Source organism: Macaca nemestrina, chromosome 4 (genome assembly GCF_043159975.1).
Source record: "Macaca nemestrina isolate mMacNem1 chromosome 4, mMacNem.hap1, whole genome shotgun sequence".
In the NCBI taxonomy this organism is placed as follows: Eukaryota; Metazoa; Chordata; class Mammalia; order Primates; family Cercopithecidae; genus Macaca; species Macaca nemestrina.
The window spans coordinates 86,308,610-86,327,210 of NC_092128.1; the positions used below are offsets into that span (position 1 = coordinate 86,308,610).

The following is an 18,601-nucleotide window of genomic DNA, read 5'->3' on the forward strand; positions in this document are numbered from 1 at the left end:
CCTAATTATTCTTGGAAATATTTCTATACTTTACAATCAATGTTCAAAAATAGACTAATGGAGATTCCTGACATCCCTATATTTTATTTTTGTTTATGACTTCCCTGTTTAATAACTCAATGAATTTATGCTTACAATCCCTTGGTAATAGCCATAATCTTTGTTTCAAATGTACTTTCTATACATTATCTACATATGGAATCTCAGAACACCAAAGGAAAGTTAGTCTGTGTCTTTCAAAATGACTGCAGTTGCTAGTGATACGAATATGCTATTTCTCTGAGAAAGACCCCCTCAAATCAGGCATTTCGAGGGGAAATAATGGTGACCTTTCAGTTCATACATATTTTAAGTGCTTCGATGGACAAATGTTTAACATTCGACATGGGATGGCTCTTGTCACTGAAATAAACTCAGAGGAAAATGGTTAACATAGGTGCCATGTTTTTGGTTGAAACTAATGATAAGAGACTAAAAGGCATAGGAAAGTTGTTGGTGGGAACTCCAAGGCTTCTCTCGTAGAGGTGCTAAATAATCACACTTCAAGGACTGAGGAAAAGTAAGGGATCATGAGGGAAGACAAGAAAAACGGTAGTAACTCAGGCAAATACAAGGTAGAGCTTACCCTAAGTGATCCACTAAGAATACAATCACAATGTATTATTAGTAGTATATATTATTATATTTACAGACAGGGTCTCACACTGACACCCAGGCTGGAGTACAGTGGCACAATCATAGCTCACTGGAGCCTAAAATTCCTGGGCTCAGGCTCAGGTGATCTTACTGCCTCAGCCTTCTGAGCAGCTAGGATTATAGGCATGTGCTACCACACCCAGCTAATTGTTCAATATTTTGTAAAGAAAAGGTCTCTCCATGTTGTCCAAGTTGGTCTTGAAACTCCTAGCCTCAAACTATCCTCCTGCCTTGGTCTCCATAGGCACTGAGAGTGCTACGATTACAGGTATGAGCCAGCATTACCTGTCATCATGTATTTTTAAAATAAAGAATCAGTCATAACGTATAGTAAAGAGTTACAAAAATCTTAGGTATATTCTGACATCAAAAAACAAGTACAGAAGAATGTAAGTAATCTATTCATCAATGCAGACCACAATCCTGGCACCTTCACAAGTTAAAATAATTTCTCAGCAATACATCTGTTTATTTCCTTTGTTTAAACTATGATTGAAATTAGGATAATCTAACTTCAGCTTCTAAAAGAAAGCCAGAAAGGAATGAATAACTTTTAAGAGTCATATATAGGAGCTCACTTAATCAAAATGAAGTTGTGGGAATAAATATTTGTAACTACACAAAAATTGTGAACACTACCTTGTTTGCATACAGAATGAGATGAATTTTAAAACGAATTAAGCAACGTTTTTGCTGAAGGAAAAAGTTAACGGTTTGAGGGGATAGTACGGATTGCTTATTACAATAATTTTAGATAATGATCCCGCTTTCAGGACTAAACTAAATTTTGTAACCTTAATGTATAATCAATGCCTCAGAATGAAATATAATAGTAAAAGGTGCAACTGGATAAATTCTATATTTTAATTTTTGATTATTATTAATTTTATTTTTAATTTTTTTTAACTTTTAGATTCAGGGGCACATGTGCAGGTTTGTTCTATGTAAACTGTGTGTCATGAGGTTTGGTGTACAGATAATTTCATCCCCTGGGTAATAAGCATAGTACCTGATAGGTACTTTCTTCTGATTTTCTCCCTTCTCTCACCCTCCATACTCAAGTTGGCTGCAGTGTCTGTGCTCCTCTCCTAGCATCCCTGTGTTCTCATTGTTTAGCTCCCACTTATAAGTGAGAACATGTGGTATGTGGTTTTCTCTTCCTTAGTTTGCTTAGGATAATGTTCTCCAACTCTATCTATGTTGCTGCAAAGGACATGATCTCTTTCTTTTTTATGGCTGCATAGTATTCCATAGTGTATATATACCACATTTTCTTTATCTGGTCTACCATTGGTTGGTATTTATATTTATTCCATGTCTTTGCTATTGTGAATAGTGCTGCATTGAACATACACACGCATGTGTCTTTATAATAGAACAATTTATATTCCTTTGGGTATATACTCAATAACTGGATTTCTGTGTCAAATGGTAATTCTAAGTTATTTGAGGAATTGTCATACTGCTTTACACAATGTGAACTGACTTGCACTCCCACCAACAGTGTATAAGCATTCCTTTTTTTCTGCTACCTCACCAACATCTGTTATTTTTTGACTTTTTAATAATAGTCATTCTGACTAGTGTAAGATGGTATCTTACTGTGGTTTTGATTTTCATTTCTGTAATGATTAGTGATGTTGAGCTTTTTTCATATGAAAACTCTAATTTGTTATTCTATGTAATATATGAGGAGGCTGCCTATTTCAGTCAGGGTCCAATCAGGAGACAGAAACCACATTAGTAACTTGAATAAGGAAAAGTTAATATAAAGAATTATTAATGGGTAAAGAGGAATTTAACTACTAAAGAGGTAAGGAGGGAGGAATTCAATGTTACAGAAGTAGCAGCCAAAGAATGTAGCTACTGCCTATAGAGCTGAGGGATAGAGAATCGAGGAGGTACTTATACCTTTAGAAGAGTCCAACTCATGTACTCACACAATCACACCACCCCCAAGTCTAAGACTCAGACATCTCTGGAGAGGTTGTGGCTACGACTGGAACTCTGTTGGCGACAGAGAAATTTACTAAATAGAGTATATAGGTCCCAGAGTGTATGAGCTACAGCTAGTTTTTTTGGTGCGGCCCCCTGAATGGCAGAGAATCTTGCCAGAGTGTGTAGGCTACAGCTGAGCAAGAGGTGAAGTGTACCACATCCCTCACATACCAAACCTGTAAGTGCCAGATACAAAAGAGCATGCTGGAAAATGGAGGCAAGGTCCCTTTCTCATGTTTCGCCTTTGCAGTGTCCCTCCAGCCCCTTAAATTGGCAAAGTCTAACATCAAGTCAGCTGGGAAAAGAGAAATGTCTACAGCATGCAGCTCTGACAATACAAGGAAGGGCAAAGAAGAATAGATTTGAAGAGAGGCCATAAATTAATAACTGGCATGCTGGCACTTCCCCATACTTGGTTGACACTGATACAGTTGAAAATAGTATAAAATCATGTATTTATACATAGAGTCACAAATCATAACCTCTTGTATTGTTTTTCTAAATTTGGTTATATACTGTAGCATTCGGCCTTAGAACTATAAACCAAGAAATTACATCGGTGACATTATTTATGAATTTAACTTTCTATAAAAGTATGTATAGAGAAAAAGTATAAATTTTAAGTGTACAACTAACTCAAGGAATTTTTACAAATATAAGAACTCATGTAAACACCTCCCAAGGCAAGACAGAGTTTATTATCAGGACCCTGAAGGCCTCATTCTTGTTCCTCCCAAGCAGTAATTATCAGCTTTTAAAACTGCTTCCTTGAAAATCTTTACCTGTTTTCTTACATGTTTAGTGTAACTAATAAAATGTACAAAGAAAAATAATATACTTATTTTTTATTTTTTATTTTTTGAGACAGAGTCTCGCTCTGTCGCCCCAGGCTGGATGGCAATGGCATGGTATTGGCTTACTGTAACATCCGCCTCCCGGGTTCAAGCAATTCTCCTGCCTCAGCCTCCTGAGTAGCTGGGATTACAGGCATGCACCACCACACCTGCTAATTTTTGTATTTTTAATAGAGACGGGGTTTCACCATGTTGGTCAAGCTGGTCTCGAACTCCTGACCTTGTGATCCGCCAGCCTCGGCCTCCCAAAGTGCTGGGATTACAGGCGTGAGCCACTGCGCCCAGCCTAATGCACTATTTTTATGTGGAGGAAAAGAATGCACAAAGTTACTTTTTAAATTTAAGAACTATTTATCCTTCTATATATTTTTCTAAAATCATCAAAGCTGTCTATAATAGAACTATTGTATTGCCCTTGCTTTGTGTAATTTGACCATAATTAGCAATTTCTTTTTCATTCCAGAGGAAGAAAAAAATATATAAAGAGCATACAGAACTTCAATATCTTGGCATAGTGATAGAGATGGAATTCAAATGTTGAGAATAAACTGTTTTCTGCTAATTGTCCCATTACTGAGAAAATGCAGCATATATGCAATAGAAACAAATGACAACAACAACAAATCCAGCAATGATTTGGAATCCTAAGGAAGCAATTTAAATACATGTAAAGACAAAATTTTAAATACATAATATATTGTTTCTTCAAAACTCACAGCATTTAACATACTAACAAATGTGAAATATGTTTTTGCTATATCATTCTGAAGTAGTGAAAAGAAAGTAATACATTGAATAGAAAAAGTAGGATTTTATTTTTATCTTACTATATTTTAAGATGACATATGTATTTTGGAATTATTGAAACTTTTCAGTTAAATAAATTTGACCAGTTATTCAATTTGGACAGTATTCCAAGAGGGTCAAGAAATTGGATATTATATGGAAGTTTTTTTAGTCCTGTGTGTATCTTGATTTCTAAAAACCCATTTTAATATTTTACAATATTATTTATAAAATTTAAAATTTAAGCATTATATTGAAGGTTGATACATTTAAATAAATTACTTTTTTCCTACTAGCTTTCCATTACAAGTCAAAAGTCTTTGAACTTACGGTTTGGCTGCATAGCCTGAAGGTTGTGAATGTTTTTCCAGAAGGTTTTCAAAATTTTTTTAATGCCTGCCTTTTTTACTGGATTCAGTTCAAAATTTCTAATGAGAAGCATACTTTAAATAGCCTTGATGCCACATTTTTAATATGTTATTTTACTTTATTACTCTTCCCAACTGAGAACACTTATAATCAACATTTTTAAGAGTTTTATATTGGTAATATTTTGTTGGTTCTTTGTTTCCTGTTATAGTGGGCTTTCAAGGAGTAAACAAATTTGCAGATTTCCCAAATAAACACATCCGTGCTGGGCAGTGTGGCATGAGGAAGGTTCTTGAAAATATGTAATATAGTACAATATAAATGCTTTCTGGAACACTCCTTTGTTGCATAGAAAATGAGGAAGATTGCCAATGAGTTCATTTTAGGAAAAAAACTACTCATTTGAAATAAAACACAAATATGTTATTACATAAACCATATTTATTCTTAATCATGTTTGATTTTGGAGTAGCCTTTGCATTTATATATGAGGAAATAGTGTCAGGAACTGACCTATTATGTGTCAAAGACAAATGTTATCACACACAAAATTAATGACTTTTTCTAATTTATATATTCACTTCAAATTGTTCTAATAAATTAAGCCTTCATAGAGTTTCATTAAATGCACATGCTTAAGGTGGTTAACATAAACAATGCTATATTTAAAGTTTAACAGCCTTGAGCATAACACAAATCCATGCTACTCCTAATTCCTTCATCCTTGCTTGGGAAGGATATTTGGTCACACTTACTCCTACACAGATAACTCAGTTATTCACCCTGATCTCTGTCTCTTCTGTCCATCTGCCATCTATTTATTATTATTATTCCAGGTTCCTTCCTCTTCCTTCCTTCCTCCCCACCCACTCAACCAACCACCCACTGAAATCCTGAGTTCTGCTCTTCAGTAGTTTTTCAAGATTAGTACTTTCCCGCTCTTCCCTTCAGAAATACTTTGGCATGCTTTTTTCTCCTCAGAGACCACTTGCTCACCTTAGCTCTACAACTATTTCTCAGCCCCTACATATCCCTACAGAGGTTCAGATCTAGATTTGTTCCTCATTCTTCCATTTCCCTTTCTATAACAAAATATTTCTTTGGAAGTGCAGCCAAGAATCCCAAAAAGCAAATTCAGTGAACCAGTGCAGTAAGAGGGCTTTTGCAGATGAGACATTTTGCAAAACTATGGTAACAGAAAAGTGCATATGGTCAGGGCCTAGCTGATTGCATTTTCATTTGTAATGTGGAAGTACTGCCAACAAATTGAATTAAGCTTACTATAGTAGAATACATTACTTAAAATTCCATTCTGTTACAGAGTCCTGAATGACCCTCAATAATTGGGCTGTGAAGTTTGATATTGTGTACATTTTTAGACTCTACCAAGCATGTGATAATAACAATAATGGAAGGCAATATATTAAAATGCAATACTGCTATAAACATGCATGTGCAAGTATCTTTTTCATATAATGATTCATTTTCCTCTGGGTAGAGAAGGAAAAGTAGATCCACCATTTGATCCAGCAATTCCACTGGAATTACTGGATCAATTACAGATCAAACAGTAGTGGATCTACCTTTCCTTCTTTAAGGAATCTCCACACTGTTTTCCATAGAGGTTGTACTAGTTTATCCTTCCTACCAACAGTGTAAAAGGGTTCCCTTTTCACTGCAAAAATATGAAACCAGCCCAAATGCCCATCAAGAAATGAGCAGATAAAGAAAATGTGACATATATTTAGCATCGAATACTACTCAGCCATAAAAAGGAATGAAATAATGGCATTTTCAGCAACCCAGATGGAACTGGAGACTATTATTCTAAGTGAAGTGACTCAGGAATGGAAAACCAAACATCATATGTTCTCACTCATATGTGGGATCTAAGCTAAGAGGACACAAAGGCATGAGAACGATACATTGGACTTTAGGGACTCAGGGGAGAGGGTGGGGGTGGCAAGGGATAAAAGATTACACATTGGGTACAGGGTACACTGCTCGAGTGATGGGTGCACCAGAATCTCAGAAATCAAAACTAAAGAACTTATTCACATAACGAAACACCACCTGCTCCCCCAAAACCTATTGAAATAAAAAAACTAAACACAAACAAACAAAAAAACCTTTTATCCTAACAGCCAAATGTTAGGAACTTGTTTGGGTTCTGACTAATAAATACCCCCATAACAATTAAAATTTTCATTAAAAACCAAACGGTAAATGATTTAAAAAGCAATGCTATAGCCATCACTTTCTAATCTTTTTTAAAATTAGAAAGAAGTGAAAAAAATGTACTTCCAATAATTTCATATCCTTTTAAAATATGGCTTCAGATTTTCTCCACTTAAATTGCAAAGTAAACCTTCATTATTAACTTTTATATCCAATAAAACATCCTATTTTATTCCTGTATTTATCCATTCAATAATTATTTACTGAATATATACTATGTACCAAACACAGTTCAACCTAAGTTAACAAAAAGTCCTCATTCGCAGCTTACCATGGGCCATACGATGGAACCAGTAGTAGCCAAAGTCAACTCCGAAGAAGGTTAAATACCAAGTCCATGGAGAATCCCAAGGCAAACTGAACAGCCTGTAGTTCTCCCAGATGTAAATATAACTGGTCAGTTCAATGCTCCTGAAAAATAGACTGGAAGATAAAATTCACAATCAGTGATTATATAACATTTTAGAAATAAAATTATGCTAAAATGTTTTAGATAACATTTAAAATTAACGTCTTCATATGAAAAAATGAAACTCTTTCTTCTACTTTGTTTCTTCTCTGTCATTCTTTTTAAAGGCTCAAATTCCTTAGTATCAAAATCATTCCCAGGAAACTTTATTTTATTTCATAGGCATCATGGATGCCAGCTGTTTGTGCTCTCAACTTCATGAAATTTAAAAGGCCATTTTTTCATGTCTCTTAAAATATTTTTCATTGAGCCCATGCAACATAAATATGACAAGACTACAACTTAATTTCTATGATTGTCATTTCTAAATTTTACTGAAGTATATATTAAGAATGCTTTATAAAGGGAATATAAACTAGGCTTTTCAAAATATTAGGAGAAAAATTTCCTTAGATGTAAGGTATACAAACCTAATTAAAATAAACAATTGTTTCTAAAACTCAGACACTAGACTATATCTTGCCACCTATTTATCAAACTTCTGCAAATTCTTATTTTCAGTAACTTTTAAAAACCTACAAAATATACTTTAATTTTAGAAAGTATATTATTTTTTCTTTCAAGTTTTATGTGATCAAATTTAAGATTAGCTTCTAGATTATTTGTTTTGTCTCTTTTATCAATTTGATTGAGTTGACTTTTTCTTCTATGTTTATTTTTAAATATAAAAAGAATCATTCTGGTTAATAAAGATATATTTATAAGTCATCAACAAATTTGGTGCTGAAAATTCTGAGAAACTTCTTAAATATTCTAATTTTAGATAAAAGTGGAAGAAGTGGTGCAGATTATTATACTACTAAAATTTTTTATTTTTACAGTATTTCCCTTTACAGAGTCAGTTTCTGCAAATTAGCATTTTACTGGTTCTTTTAAAGATCCAGCCCTTTAATTTTATTCTTGAATTTAATTATGATATGACTTTAACTGTGATTTAATAACTTTAAAACAACCTCTTATACTTTAATATTTTAAAGTATTATTATTTAATCTGTAAAACACTAGGCTATCTTATAACAGCATTAATGTACATAACTCAGAGAAATGCCAAATGCTTACAATTTTGAACAAGAGTACACATCACCACACATTAAAAAACTCAATTTCCAATTTGAGATTACATGGTTGGAAGAAGCAGTTTTGTCCCTGTGTTCAAGTCCTTGACCCAAAGGAATTGCTCATCCTGTACCCCTACTACAATGTCAATCTGAGTGATACTCTGAGTACTCCAGAAACCACTGCTGCAGTGGCCCTGAGACTGCTTGTGGGCCTTCATTTAAAACCTGCCTTCCAAGTTTTTATGAAGGTATGTTAGTCAAAGTAGGGGGTTAGAACAAATTATACTGTAAATCTTGTTAGCTTGGTTGGTTACTTTTATATATTTAGATGAGGGCTTCACAACAGTGCCACTGTTGACAATTGGACAGGATAGTTCTTTGTTGGAAGAGGTTGTTTGGTGCAAAAGTTTACTGAAACTATGAAATCTTAAAATTGCTCACTATTGTTTATTAGTAGGGGTTACCCATATAAAATTCAAGTTTTAGGTTAAAAATGACAATATCAGTTTTATATGCGTCAATATAACAATTTCTCTAAAACAGGAATTCTTAACACTACTGCCATTTGGGCCAAATACTTTTCTGTTTCGAAGGCCTTTCGTGTGCATCATTGAATGTATTCCAGCATTGCTGTTCTTTAGCACCTAGATTTAGGACCCCTCCTTCTCACCCCAGCTATGATTACAAAAATGTCTCCAGATATTTCCAAGTGTTTCCTGGGGAGTAAAAATTTCCCCAGTTGATAACCTCTGCCTTAAGACAACTGATCCAGAAAAATAGATTAAAACAAAATGTAGTAGAAAGTTGAAATCATCTATAGCTGAATGGCTTAAGTATTAGCACACGGTATCAAGGCAGATTCCTCCATGGATTCAGGCAATCATTCAGTGAATTCATATGAAGAGCCTACTAAGTGCCAGGCACAGTACAAGACGCAAGAACACACTATTAAACAGGGCAAATGCCACCAGCCTTATAAATGTTCCCTCAATTTAATACCTTTTAAAAAACAATACTATCTTTCTTGTCAGCTCCAGTGAAAACGAAAATAGGCATTAAGATACCAAGATCTCAATAACAGATTGAAGGTCCTTGAAAAACTTCCATTTGTTAAAATAAATAAATAAATAAATACAATTAAATCAATCGATAAATAAAAATTTTTAAAAACCTGCCTGAAATTGAAATACTTTTCTATTTCCTCTACAGGTGCCAGGTCTTGAGCAGACACCCAATTTATTACCCCATCAACTGACTTATTAGGGTTGACACAAATCGAGCTGAAATATGCTTGACATACTACAGTCAAGCCTTCCCCCCACCACATCCCACACACATTAGCATGAAGCCTAACTTCCCTTAAGACACGAAGAAGGAGGGGAGAAGCTGTGAGAGTTATATTCCCTGCTTTCTATCAGCAAAATTAATTTGATATTCTTTTATTACATATATGAAAGAATAGCCATGGAGTGCCCACAACTAAAAGTAATTCACCTAAGCAATACAGCTGGGAAATGATTCTCAAGCTCTGGAAAGCCCTGGATTGCAGAAAATAACACCTACATTTTCAAAAATGTTCCCACCAGACCTTGAATCATAAACCAAAGTTCCTTCCTTTTTCTCTCCTCAATCCCCCTTACCCCTTCCACCCTGCAATCTCAGCACATGACTCTGCATCCTGGAATTTAAACTCTCTAAACTCCATCCTGCGGGAAGAGGCATATATAATATGTACGTATATAGTAAGCTTACTTTATCACATGAAGATGGAATATTGGGTAGCACAGGGGCTTGGAATTCCCAAATACTAGATCACTTTTATGCCTTAAGTTTGAATGTAAGACCAGGAAAGTGATCTAAATGTAAAGAGACATTAGAATCCTCTAATTAGCAACCTGCGTATAGAGAGGCTTTCCTTCCATTGTCCTATTTTCTTCATGAATTCCCCCAAACAGCAGTTTTCTCTTGGGTCTGAAGTATATGTTTCAGCAAATGAAAAGTAGCTTATTTCTCTAACTAGTGATCTGATTTTCTGTGTGTTTTACAAAACATTTTTCTCTCATCACTAGAAATTTGTCAATGTTCAGTTACTATAAAAAAGCTGCTAAGTTACTAAATTACTATTTAGTATTAATCCCCATTTTTTACAAAATAAAATTCAGTTTTAATGCTAATATTAAAAAATAATCAATAAATCAGAAATAAATGTTATTTGGGGATTGAGAATTAGAAACAAATAAGTTTTCAAAGTCATCTCCATCTGAGTCTACCCATCACCAAGAATAGAAGTGTGAGAGTGGTCATGACGTTCACCCGTTCAGTATCTAAGGATAATTTAAGGCATGAGATAATTAGGCTGAATGAGCCCTAAAATGACTCTCAGGTTGTTGTCATTAAGAAAGTAAGTGACATTTGAAGTAATGCTCTCACGGCAACCTCCTAAAATAACAGAGCAAGTTTCAGAATAAGTAGACTTATGTACTATACTCATACGAATCTGCCAATTTATATTATTCCATAACTGTCATTATAGCTGAGTGTTCTGATTTGGCCAGATTATACAAAACTTAAAAAAAAATAGATATTTTTATTTTGAATACTCTTGTTTTATGAGCCGGAAAATAAATGAATATTTAAACAAGATTATTACAAATATCCTTAAAACTCCAAGAAGTTACAAATAAATTAATGTATTGGATCATATATATATGTGTTTGTGTGTGTGTATATATTTTGGATCATATATATGTGTGTATATCTATAGGATCATATATATGTATATATTAGATCATATATATGTATATATGTTGGATCATATATATATGTATATATATTGGATCACACACACATATATACATTTATGTAGAGAGAGTGAGAGAGATTTTTCTGCGAAATGTTGTTATTTATTTACTTCAAAATCTCTTCAACTGAATCCGGGAGTTTGCACTGCCTGTCTGTAAAGCTACTGCCACTTTTGCTCCATCTAGTGGAATATTGATTTTTGCTTGGTCATAATAAGATAGATAATATTACCTTTACCGTCTGCAAACAAATAAAATCTGTACTACTAATTCTTATTGTTAAATGGTATTATGTTCATAAAACAATCACTTAATTTAATTTCTTCATAACAGAAACCATAAAACCATAAACCTTTAAAAACACAATGTGATAGATTTGGAAGAAATGAATTTGCCACATTCTTTACTTTGCAGGAAATGTATTACTCGATTGAATAAACACACAAGTCCAGACTAATAAGCAGTGAACCTTGCATTCACTAGGGAAGTTTCATCTAATAGCAGTTTGTGAAGTTATGCAATTAATAACAAAGGCAAAGTCTATTTATTCATTTTTTAATGCAAATGTTAAGAGGAAATGAGACATTCTCTCAAATATAATTAACAAACCAACAAATTTTTAAAATCTATTTTCCTTACATGGGGATTTTTAATAATTATTTATAAGTTAACAAACTTTAGTATTAATAATAAAGCATTATTATTAACATTACATAGATTCATTTATCTCTTATTTTGGACAATGAATTGCTGCTTATTAAAGTCATCATCCAAAATTATATACATTCATTTGTTAGGTCTGATTTGCCAAGGCAACATTTAGCCTCTCATGTTAAAGCCCCTAGTATAAAAACCCAGTATACAATTTTTCTATATTCTCTGGCCCCATCCCAAAGAGTCAAAAATATTTTTAAAAGGTTTAATTTCCTCCTTTTTAATTTTTTTTTTTTTTGATGAATTGAAACTTTCTTGTCAGGAATGGAAAATTCCATGGCAGGCATGGCCAGTAAAAGTATGCATATATATGGTTGAACATTGTGGAGCTAGCTCCATAGTAAAAATTGGCAGTGACCCATATGTATTAAAAGTGGAGTGTCCCCAACTTTATTTGAAAATTTACCTACTTAAATTATCCCTCTAACCTATTGCAATTTGATTTATAATCTGCTGTTTCAACAGAATAAATGAACCCATTAAAAACAAACATACTGTAGATATTTATATCAGGAATAAAACTTCTCTGGGGAGGATGCAATTTATGGAAGTAGAAACATTGGAAGGAAGTAACAAATTGAAGTCCCGGTTTTCTAATGAAGGATTGGAAATTGAGTTCTGCTTAAACAAGCAGGAAAAAAAAAATGTGATTATTTTTCACTCATTAACATTTAAGTCAGTAGCAGGATATTTCACAAGTTTTAGATACGTTTGCTTAAACAATAGATTTTGTAAATACTTTGTTAAATAAAGTTTAATTTTTTTACAGTCACATATGCGATTAATTGTTAGAAAGGCAGATTATTTGCATGATACACTGTGTTTATCTAGAATACATAGACATATCTTTTTATAACTAGGACTAGTATCTGATTAGGAAGGCTGCCTACTGGATGATAGGCTGTCTACTGTATTTCAGAAGAGCAAAACAGATGCAAGCCTGCCCAGAATCTGTTTCTTAGGACAGATGGACTTTTATTACAGACCATGGTCTGTCCAACAGACTTATAAACAAGATATAATCTTCTCCATTGTTAATATTTTCCTTGACATAAAGACTTGAAAGAGGTAGCATGTGTCTTTTCTATCACCATGGTAAGCACACTATTAATCTTTAAGGTACCTGAAATTTTATGTAATCCTGAAATTAAGACCCTCAAAAAAAACACATCGTTTTTCTTCAAAGTCTGCACACAACATTTCTATTACGTGAATGACAAAGTGGAAAAACGTGTTCGCTTTGATTTCCACTTCTTTTGTCAGAGGCCACATGCTTATTTGGAATTATTATCCAAAGCATAATTCTTCACAAACGTATTAGCAAAAGGCATACTACCATTTGTCTTGAAATCACCTATTTGAAGGACGTAGCAAGCCCCTGTTGCTAGTGTAGAAAATGAAATTAGTCCCTGGGAGAGGATACAATCATTGCAGTGTTAATCTAACCCTCAGCTGTTAATGATTTGCACAGGGATTCCCCTTGACGCTGTGGCTTCAACTGAAATATTGTTTTAAGAATTGATGTCAAATTCTTCCTTTTTTTTTCTGAAAGCGGATTGAGAGGAATGGATCCACAGGCTTGCTTTTCCTTTTCTGTTTATATCTGGATTTGGGATTTTTTTTATAGCAACAAATAAAATACAAACATTTTCACCATAGTTCTATACAACAAAACAAAACAAAAAAAAATCATTTTCAGATAATTTGCTTTACTGGGATCTTTCAGACAAGGCTGTAAAAGAGAAAATTCCTTGAAACACTTTAAAGAAATCCACATTTCATAATTTAGAATTCTTCTTTACATCTACAAGGAAAAAAGGTGTAATTTGCTATTCTCATTTAAAATAACTATAGAAAAATATTCTCCAAATTAAAGTTCATAACCTTTTACCTTTCTCTCAAAGGGCACCAGAGTTAACAGTTTGTGTTAGTTTAAGGACTGTTATGAGTAGTGGGTGAAGGAAAAGAACCGCATGTTCTATCCCTGAAGGACTGGTTTGTTTTGGTTTCTTTTTTTCCTTCTCTCTCTCTCTCTCTCTCCTCTCTCTCTCTCTCTCTCTCTCCCCCCCTTCCCTCCCTCTCTCTCTTCTCTCTCTCTCTCTCTTTCTCTCTGCTTTTGGGGGTGTATAGTTTGTAAAAATATCTCCTTCATTCTTATTTTCCTGTTATAACTCTGTACCTTTTTAAAATGACACTGCTGAGCAAAAATATTGTATTGAGGATACAGTTTGTATTTCTGGTACTTACAATGTTATGATAAGAGAACAATCTAATTTAATTTGGAACCAAATCAAACTTTAAAAGGTAAAAATGGCCGGGCGCGGTGGCTCAAGCCTGTAATCCCAGCACTTTGGGAGGCCGAGACAGGCGGATCACGAGGTCAGGAGATGGAGACCATCCTGGCTGACACGGTGAAACCCCGTCTCTACTAAAAAATACAAAAAACTAGCCGGGCGAGGTGGCGGGCGCCTGTAGTCCCAGCTACTCGGGAGGCTGAGGCAGGAGAATGGCGTAAACCCGGGAGGCGGAGCTTGCAGTGAGCTGAGATCCAGCCACTGCGCTCCAGCCCCGGCGACAGAGCGAGACTCCGTCTCAAAAAAAAAAAAAAAAAAAAAAAAAAAAGTAAAAAAATAATTCTGAAGAGTTCATTCAATTTGCTGTCAAATTCATTGTCAAAATGCTTAACAAATTCATTCCAATTCAGTAAAATATATGACCTGTAATTGTATATGCAGGGCAATTTTCAGTTATCAGGTGACTTTTATAGTTTATCAATAATCTGATTTCCATAAACCTATACACTTAACTTTCTGAGAATGAGCTAAATTAACCAACTGGGTATTTTCAAATAACTAAATCTACATCTAAAGCTATATACCCTTGGGCATGTTGAATGTATTTATTGTTCATTTCTGCTTAAGGGGGACATGTATTATAATAAAGGAAATTATCTATACTTGTAAATTCTTATTCATGATAATCTGGGAATTAGCTGCAAATTTCTGGAGACATTATCTTCCTCTGATTCCAACTACAAAATGCAACAATTACAAGTAGTTTTTCAGAGTAAATATTATTAAGATTACTTCTACTATATACCTAATGCACTTTTCTCAAACACTTATTGAAAAAAAAATACTTTTAGGTTTATTTTCTATTTAAACTATTTTACGTAATATATGAAATTATTCCACCTTTTTTAGATGTTTAAAGTTTTCATGTTATTTTTTAAAAATCCACCTTAGTTTCCCACTGGGCGGTTAATAGAAACATTCCAAAGCAATGAGCACCAGTCCGAAGTAAAGCTCTTAAAACAGGACAAGAAGCAATGGGTGGGAAGCTGGAATGAGAACATTCATCAGTAGCTCAAAGCACAGACGTCTAAGGGAATCTTTGCTCACCTTCTGCCTCTTTGGTAAGCCCACATGTGTTGAAGATGACTTCCATTTTTTGGTCTTTCCTCTTCACACATTATAATGTACTCTTTCTAAACAAACAGTAGGTCATTTATATCTTACTATTATCGGGTCCCAATATCACCTAATTTTATCATCAACATAATGTTACAGGAATATTACTGCTTTTTGGGTAACTTTACATGCAACAGACATCATTCCAGGCACAGGAGCTAAAACTATTAAGAACACACACCTCTTGCTCTCAAGTTGTGTGCGAGCTAGCAGGAAGGGCTGAGAGAAAAACAGGTGAGCATCATGTCTTGTGATAATTCTAGATCTGGGATAAGCACACAATTCCATGGGACTGTAGTGTAGGAATGGCTAACATAAGGTTGGAGAACAGATAAGGCTTGTTGAAGAGTGTGACATCTATGCTTAGACCTAATAAATGAATCTGAATCGGCCTGGATGGTTTTCTAGGCAGAGGGAAGTGCCTGTGGCATGTGGACAATGGCAAGTAGTAAAGCATGATGGGATAAAGATGACAGACAGGAGAGTGGAGGACCCAAAAGCAAAGTCAGAGAAACAGTGTTCTCTATAGTTCAAGACAGGGATTTGTACCTTATACTTGAGGCAATAGGGAGCCAGTGAAGGATTTTCACTAGATTCATATTATGGAAATGTTTGGCTGCAAACGGGGTTGTACTAGAGCCAGACACCAATTAGGAAACCATTGTAGTTATTCAGAGATTTGTGTGACCTGCTCTAGGGAATGTCTACACCCCAGAGAGCTATTCTTTCTGAAGCTGAAAGAGACAAAACACAGTTTTAATAGAGAACTACACCATAACTCAGAGCTGGAACCACAATAAGGCAAATGAAGCACTCATTTTAAAGGAGTATCAACAAAGTCAAGATAAATAATCTTTAGGGTGATTTTTAAAATGAGTGTAAAAAATCAGTGAAGAACAAAATATCAAAATTTTAAATAATGACATGAACAGAATTCTTTGGGAATATTTGTGGAAATAAACTAATTCTCCCATGCATTGAGTTCCTTTGTCCCTCATATTTAGGCAATTTCAGTTTTTCTACTCAGCGTTGTTAACCATCTAACTCACCTTGGAAGTCGAGACAGAACACCAGCTGAGATTGACGTTAAAGCGTCATCCAAGCGACCCGGTGACTTCCCTTTGTGAATCCAGCTGACAACAAGTTCAAGTAGCATCAAGGAAATGAAAAATGGAGTTGCCTGGAAAGGAAATTGCAGAAAAGAGATTATGTTCCATATGAAATTATTTTACATTTCCTAATTAGTCACTCCAGAATTGAAATGCCCAGATTTGGGAAGCCCTGTAGGAGATGGTAGACACCCATTTTAGAGGATTACTTCCCACACAGTGGTAAAGAAGTCTAATTATTTTAGACATTTGCTAAATATGTGCTCAAATTCTCTCATCCAATTTGAATATGAAACGTAATCATAGATATAGCCATGATAATTATAATATTATAAGATTAGGAGGAACATCTTCCAAATGAGGTTAAAAAAATACATTGAGAATAAGGTAAATAATTAGAAGTCTATCATCTCTACATATGTAATTTAGATCCACTTCAAGAGGCTTTCCTTAAAGATGCACATAATTCTAATTTTTCATATTAAAATTACCAGAACTATTTCTAATGATGAAATTGAAAGGGTAGAGACAATTTTCTTCCTAGAATTTTAGAGAATATGGTAATTTTGCATGTTTTCTTAAAACATGATTCAGATTTTATTCACTTGGTTTTGATTTTTGTTTCACGTAATAAGAAATGTTTTGAAGGCTCCACTATTGGTGATGGAGCATTGAATTCGGTTTGATGTTGCAGTATAAACAATAATACTTTATGAAGCTATCAGTGCCACTTTTTTTAACTTAAAAAAATCAGAAAGAAAGTGTAATATCTAATCTTGAAAAAGTGTGGATTTTACTCATTTGGAAGGTAATCATGAGTTTTGAAGCTTTCTAAACTGAACTCTCAGTAACATATTCTGTGATGTCATTTTTTCTTTTTTCTATTTCTGCCTTGAACCAGTGAGTGCTGTAGGAACAACTCTGATAGGGTGGGGAACTTCAGTACTCAAGTTCTAATTCTGGATATTTCCACTTCCAGTCATAGCCAGGAACCAGAAGTGAAATGTGCCTCTGAGTACTTCAGAGTTTCAAAGAAAACTTGGTTCAAATTCAAACTAGGGAAGTCAGAGTTGGACCTGGTCAAGCTGCATATCCTTCATTCTGCAGAACTATTCTACCAAATGAAAGAGGAAATAGTTTCCCTGGAAGGGGTGGACAAGTTAAAGATTTAAAAATGAAATTGTTACAAAGTTGACTGATGTGGTGTAACTATTTGACATTGAGCTTCCAACAGCTACATTTACAATGCCACGGAGTCCAGGAAAACTTTGAACTTTTGTTTTTATCATATTCTGGAGTGACATACAAAGGAGGGAGGGAATTTACAGGTGAAGATGGCTATGGATTGTAAGGAAATTCAAGTAGAAATTCTACTTTTGCTTCATGCCTTTAAGAAACTGAATTATTATTAGAATTTAATAATTTGAATAATGAAAGTGAACAAAACCCTAAGAAAGTTGACCTTATCATTTAGTAAGAAAGCAGCAAGAGTAAGAGTAACCTCTTCCAATATAGTCTCACCTTTTTAACATAATCAGGCACCTCTTCTAACGTTTGAAATGAAGTTTCATTGGGTTTCATCGTGTAAAACAACATGCGAAATCCCTGGGAAAATGAAACATCCTGCTGGGCTTCTGGGTTCTTCATTTCTGCCCTTGTCTGATTCCCAGCTGGAGAATATTTAGGATTCAATGCTTGAAGCCAGAGGCTGAACAAAGAGGACGAGATGTGCAGCTCAGAACCAGCTCTTTGTCAGAGAACAGCTAAAACCCTCCATTGAGAGCACACTCAACAGCCGATTCTGTGTAGAGACAAAAAAATACAAGGATCAAGAACAAGTACAGAGTTCAGTGGGCGCTAGGCCAGAAACAGGGCATGTGGGGGAGGGAAAAGAGGACTCATACCCAAATCAAAGTCATACAGTGCAGTTTGACTGTAGGTGGAGCAAGTTACTACTTAAAAAAGAAGAGAAAAAAATCGTAACAGTGACATGGAAAGAAAAAAGTGATAATGCAGGTACAAGTTCACTCTGAAAAACT

General features: G+C 34.5%; 1 protein-coding gene across 7 annotated transcripts in view; it reads right to left on the reverse strand.

Annotated features, from left to right (window-relative positions):
- LOC105475614 (alkylglycerol monooxygenase) overlaps nucleotides 1-18,356 on the reverse strand; it is a 423,463-nt gene extending 405,107 nt beyond the window's left edge. For all 7 annotated transcript variants that reach the window (XR_011622194.1, XM_011731037.3, XM_011731035.2 and 4 more), the window contains exons 1-3: nucleotides 18,084-18,356; nucleotides 16,503-16,633; nucleotides 7,213-7,364 (exon numbers count right to left, since the gene is read on the reverse strand). Coding sequence is in view for 6 of the 7 variants with exons in the window: in XM_011731037.3 (XP_011729339.2) it covers nucleotides 7,213-7,364; nucleotides 16,503-16,633; nucleotides 18,084-18,209 (409 nt within the window). In the remaining variant the exon portion in view is untranslated. The remainder of the gene's footprint in view (nucleotides 1-7,212; nucleotides 7,365-16,502; nucleotides 16,634-18,083) is intronic.
- Between the last annotated feature and the right edge of the window lie 245 nt (nucleotides 18,357-18,601).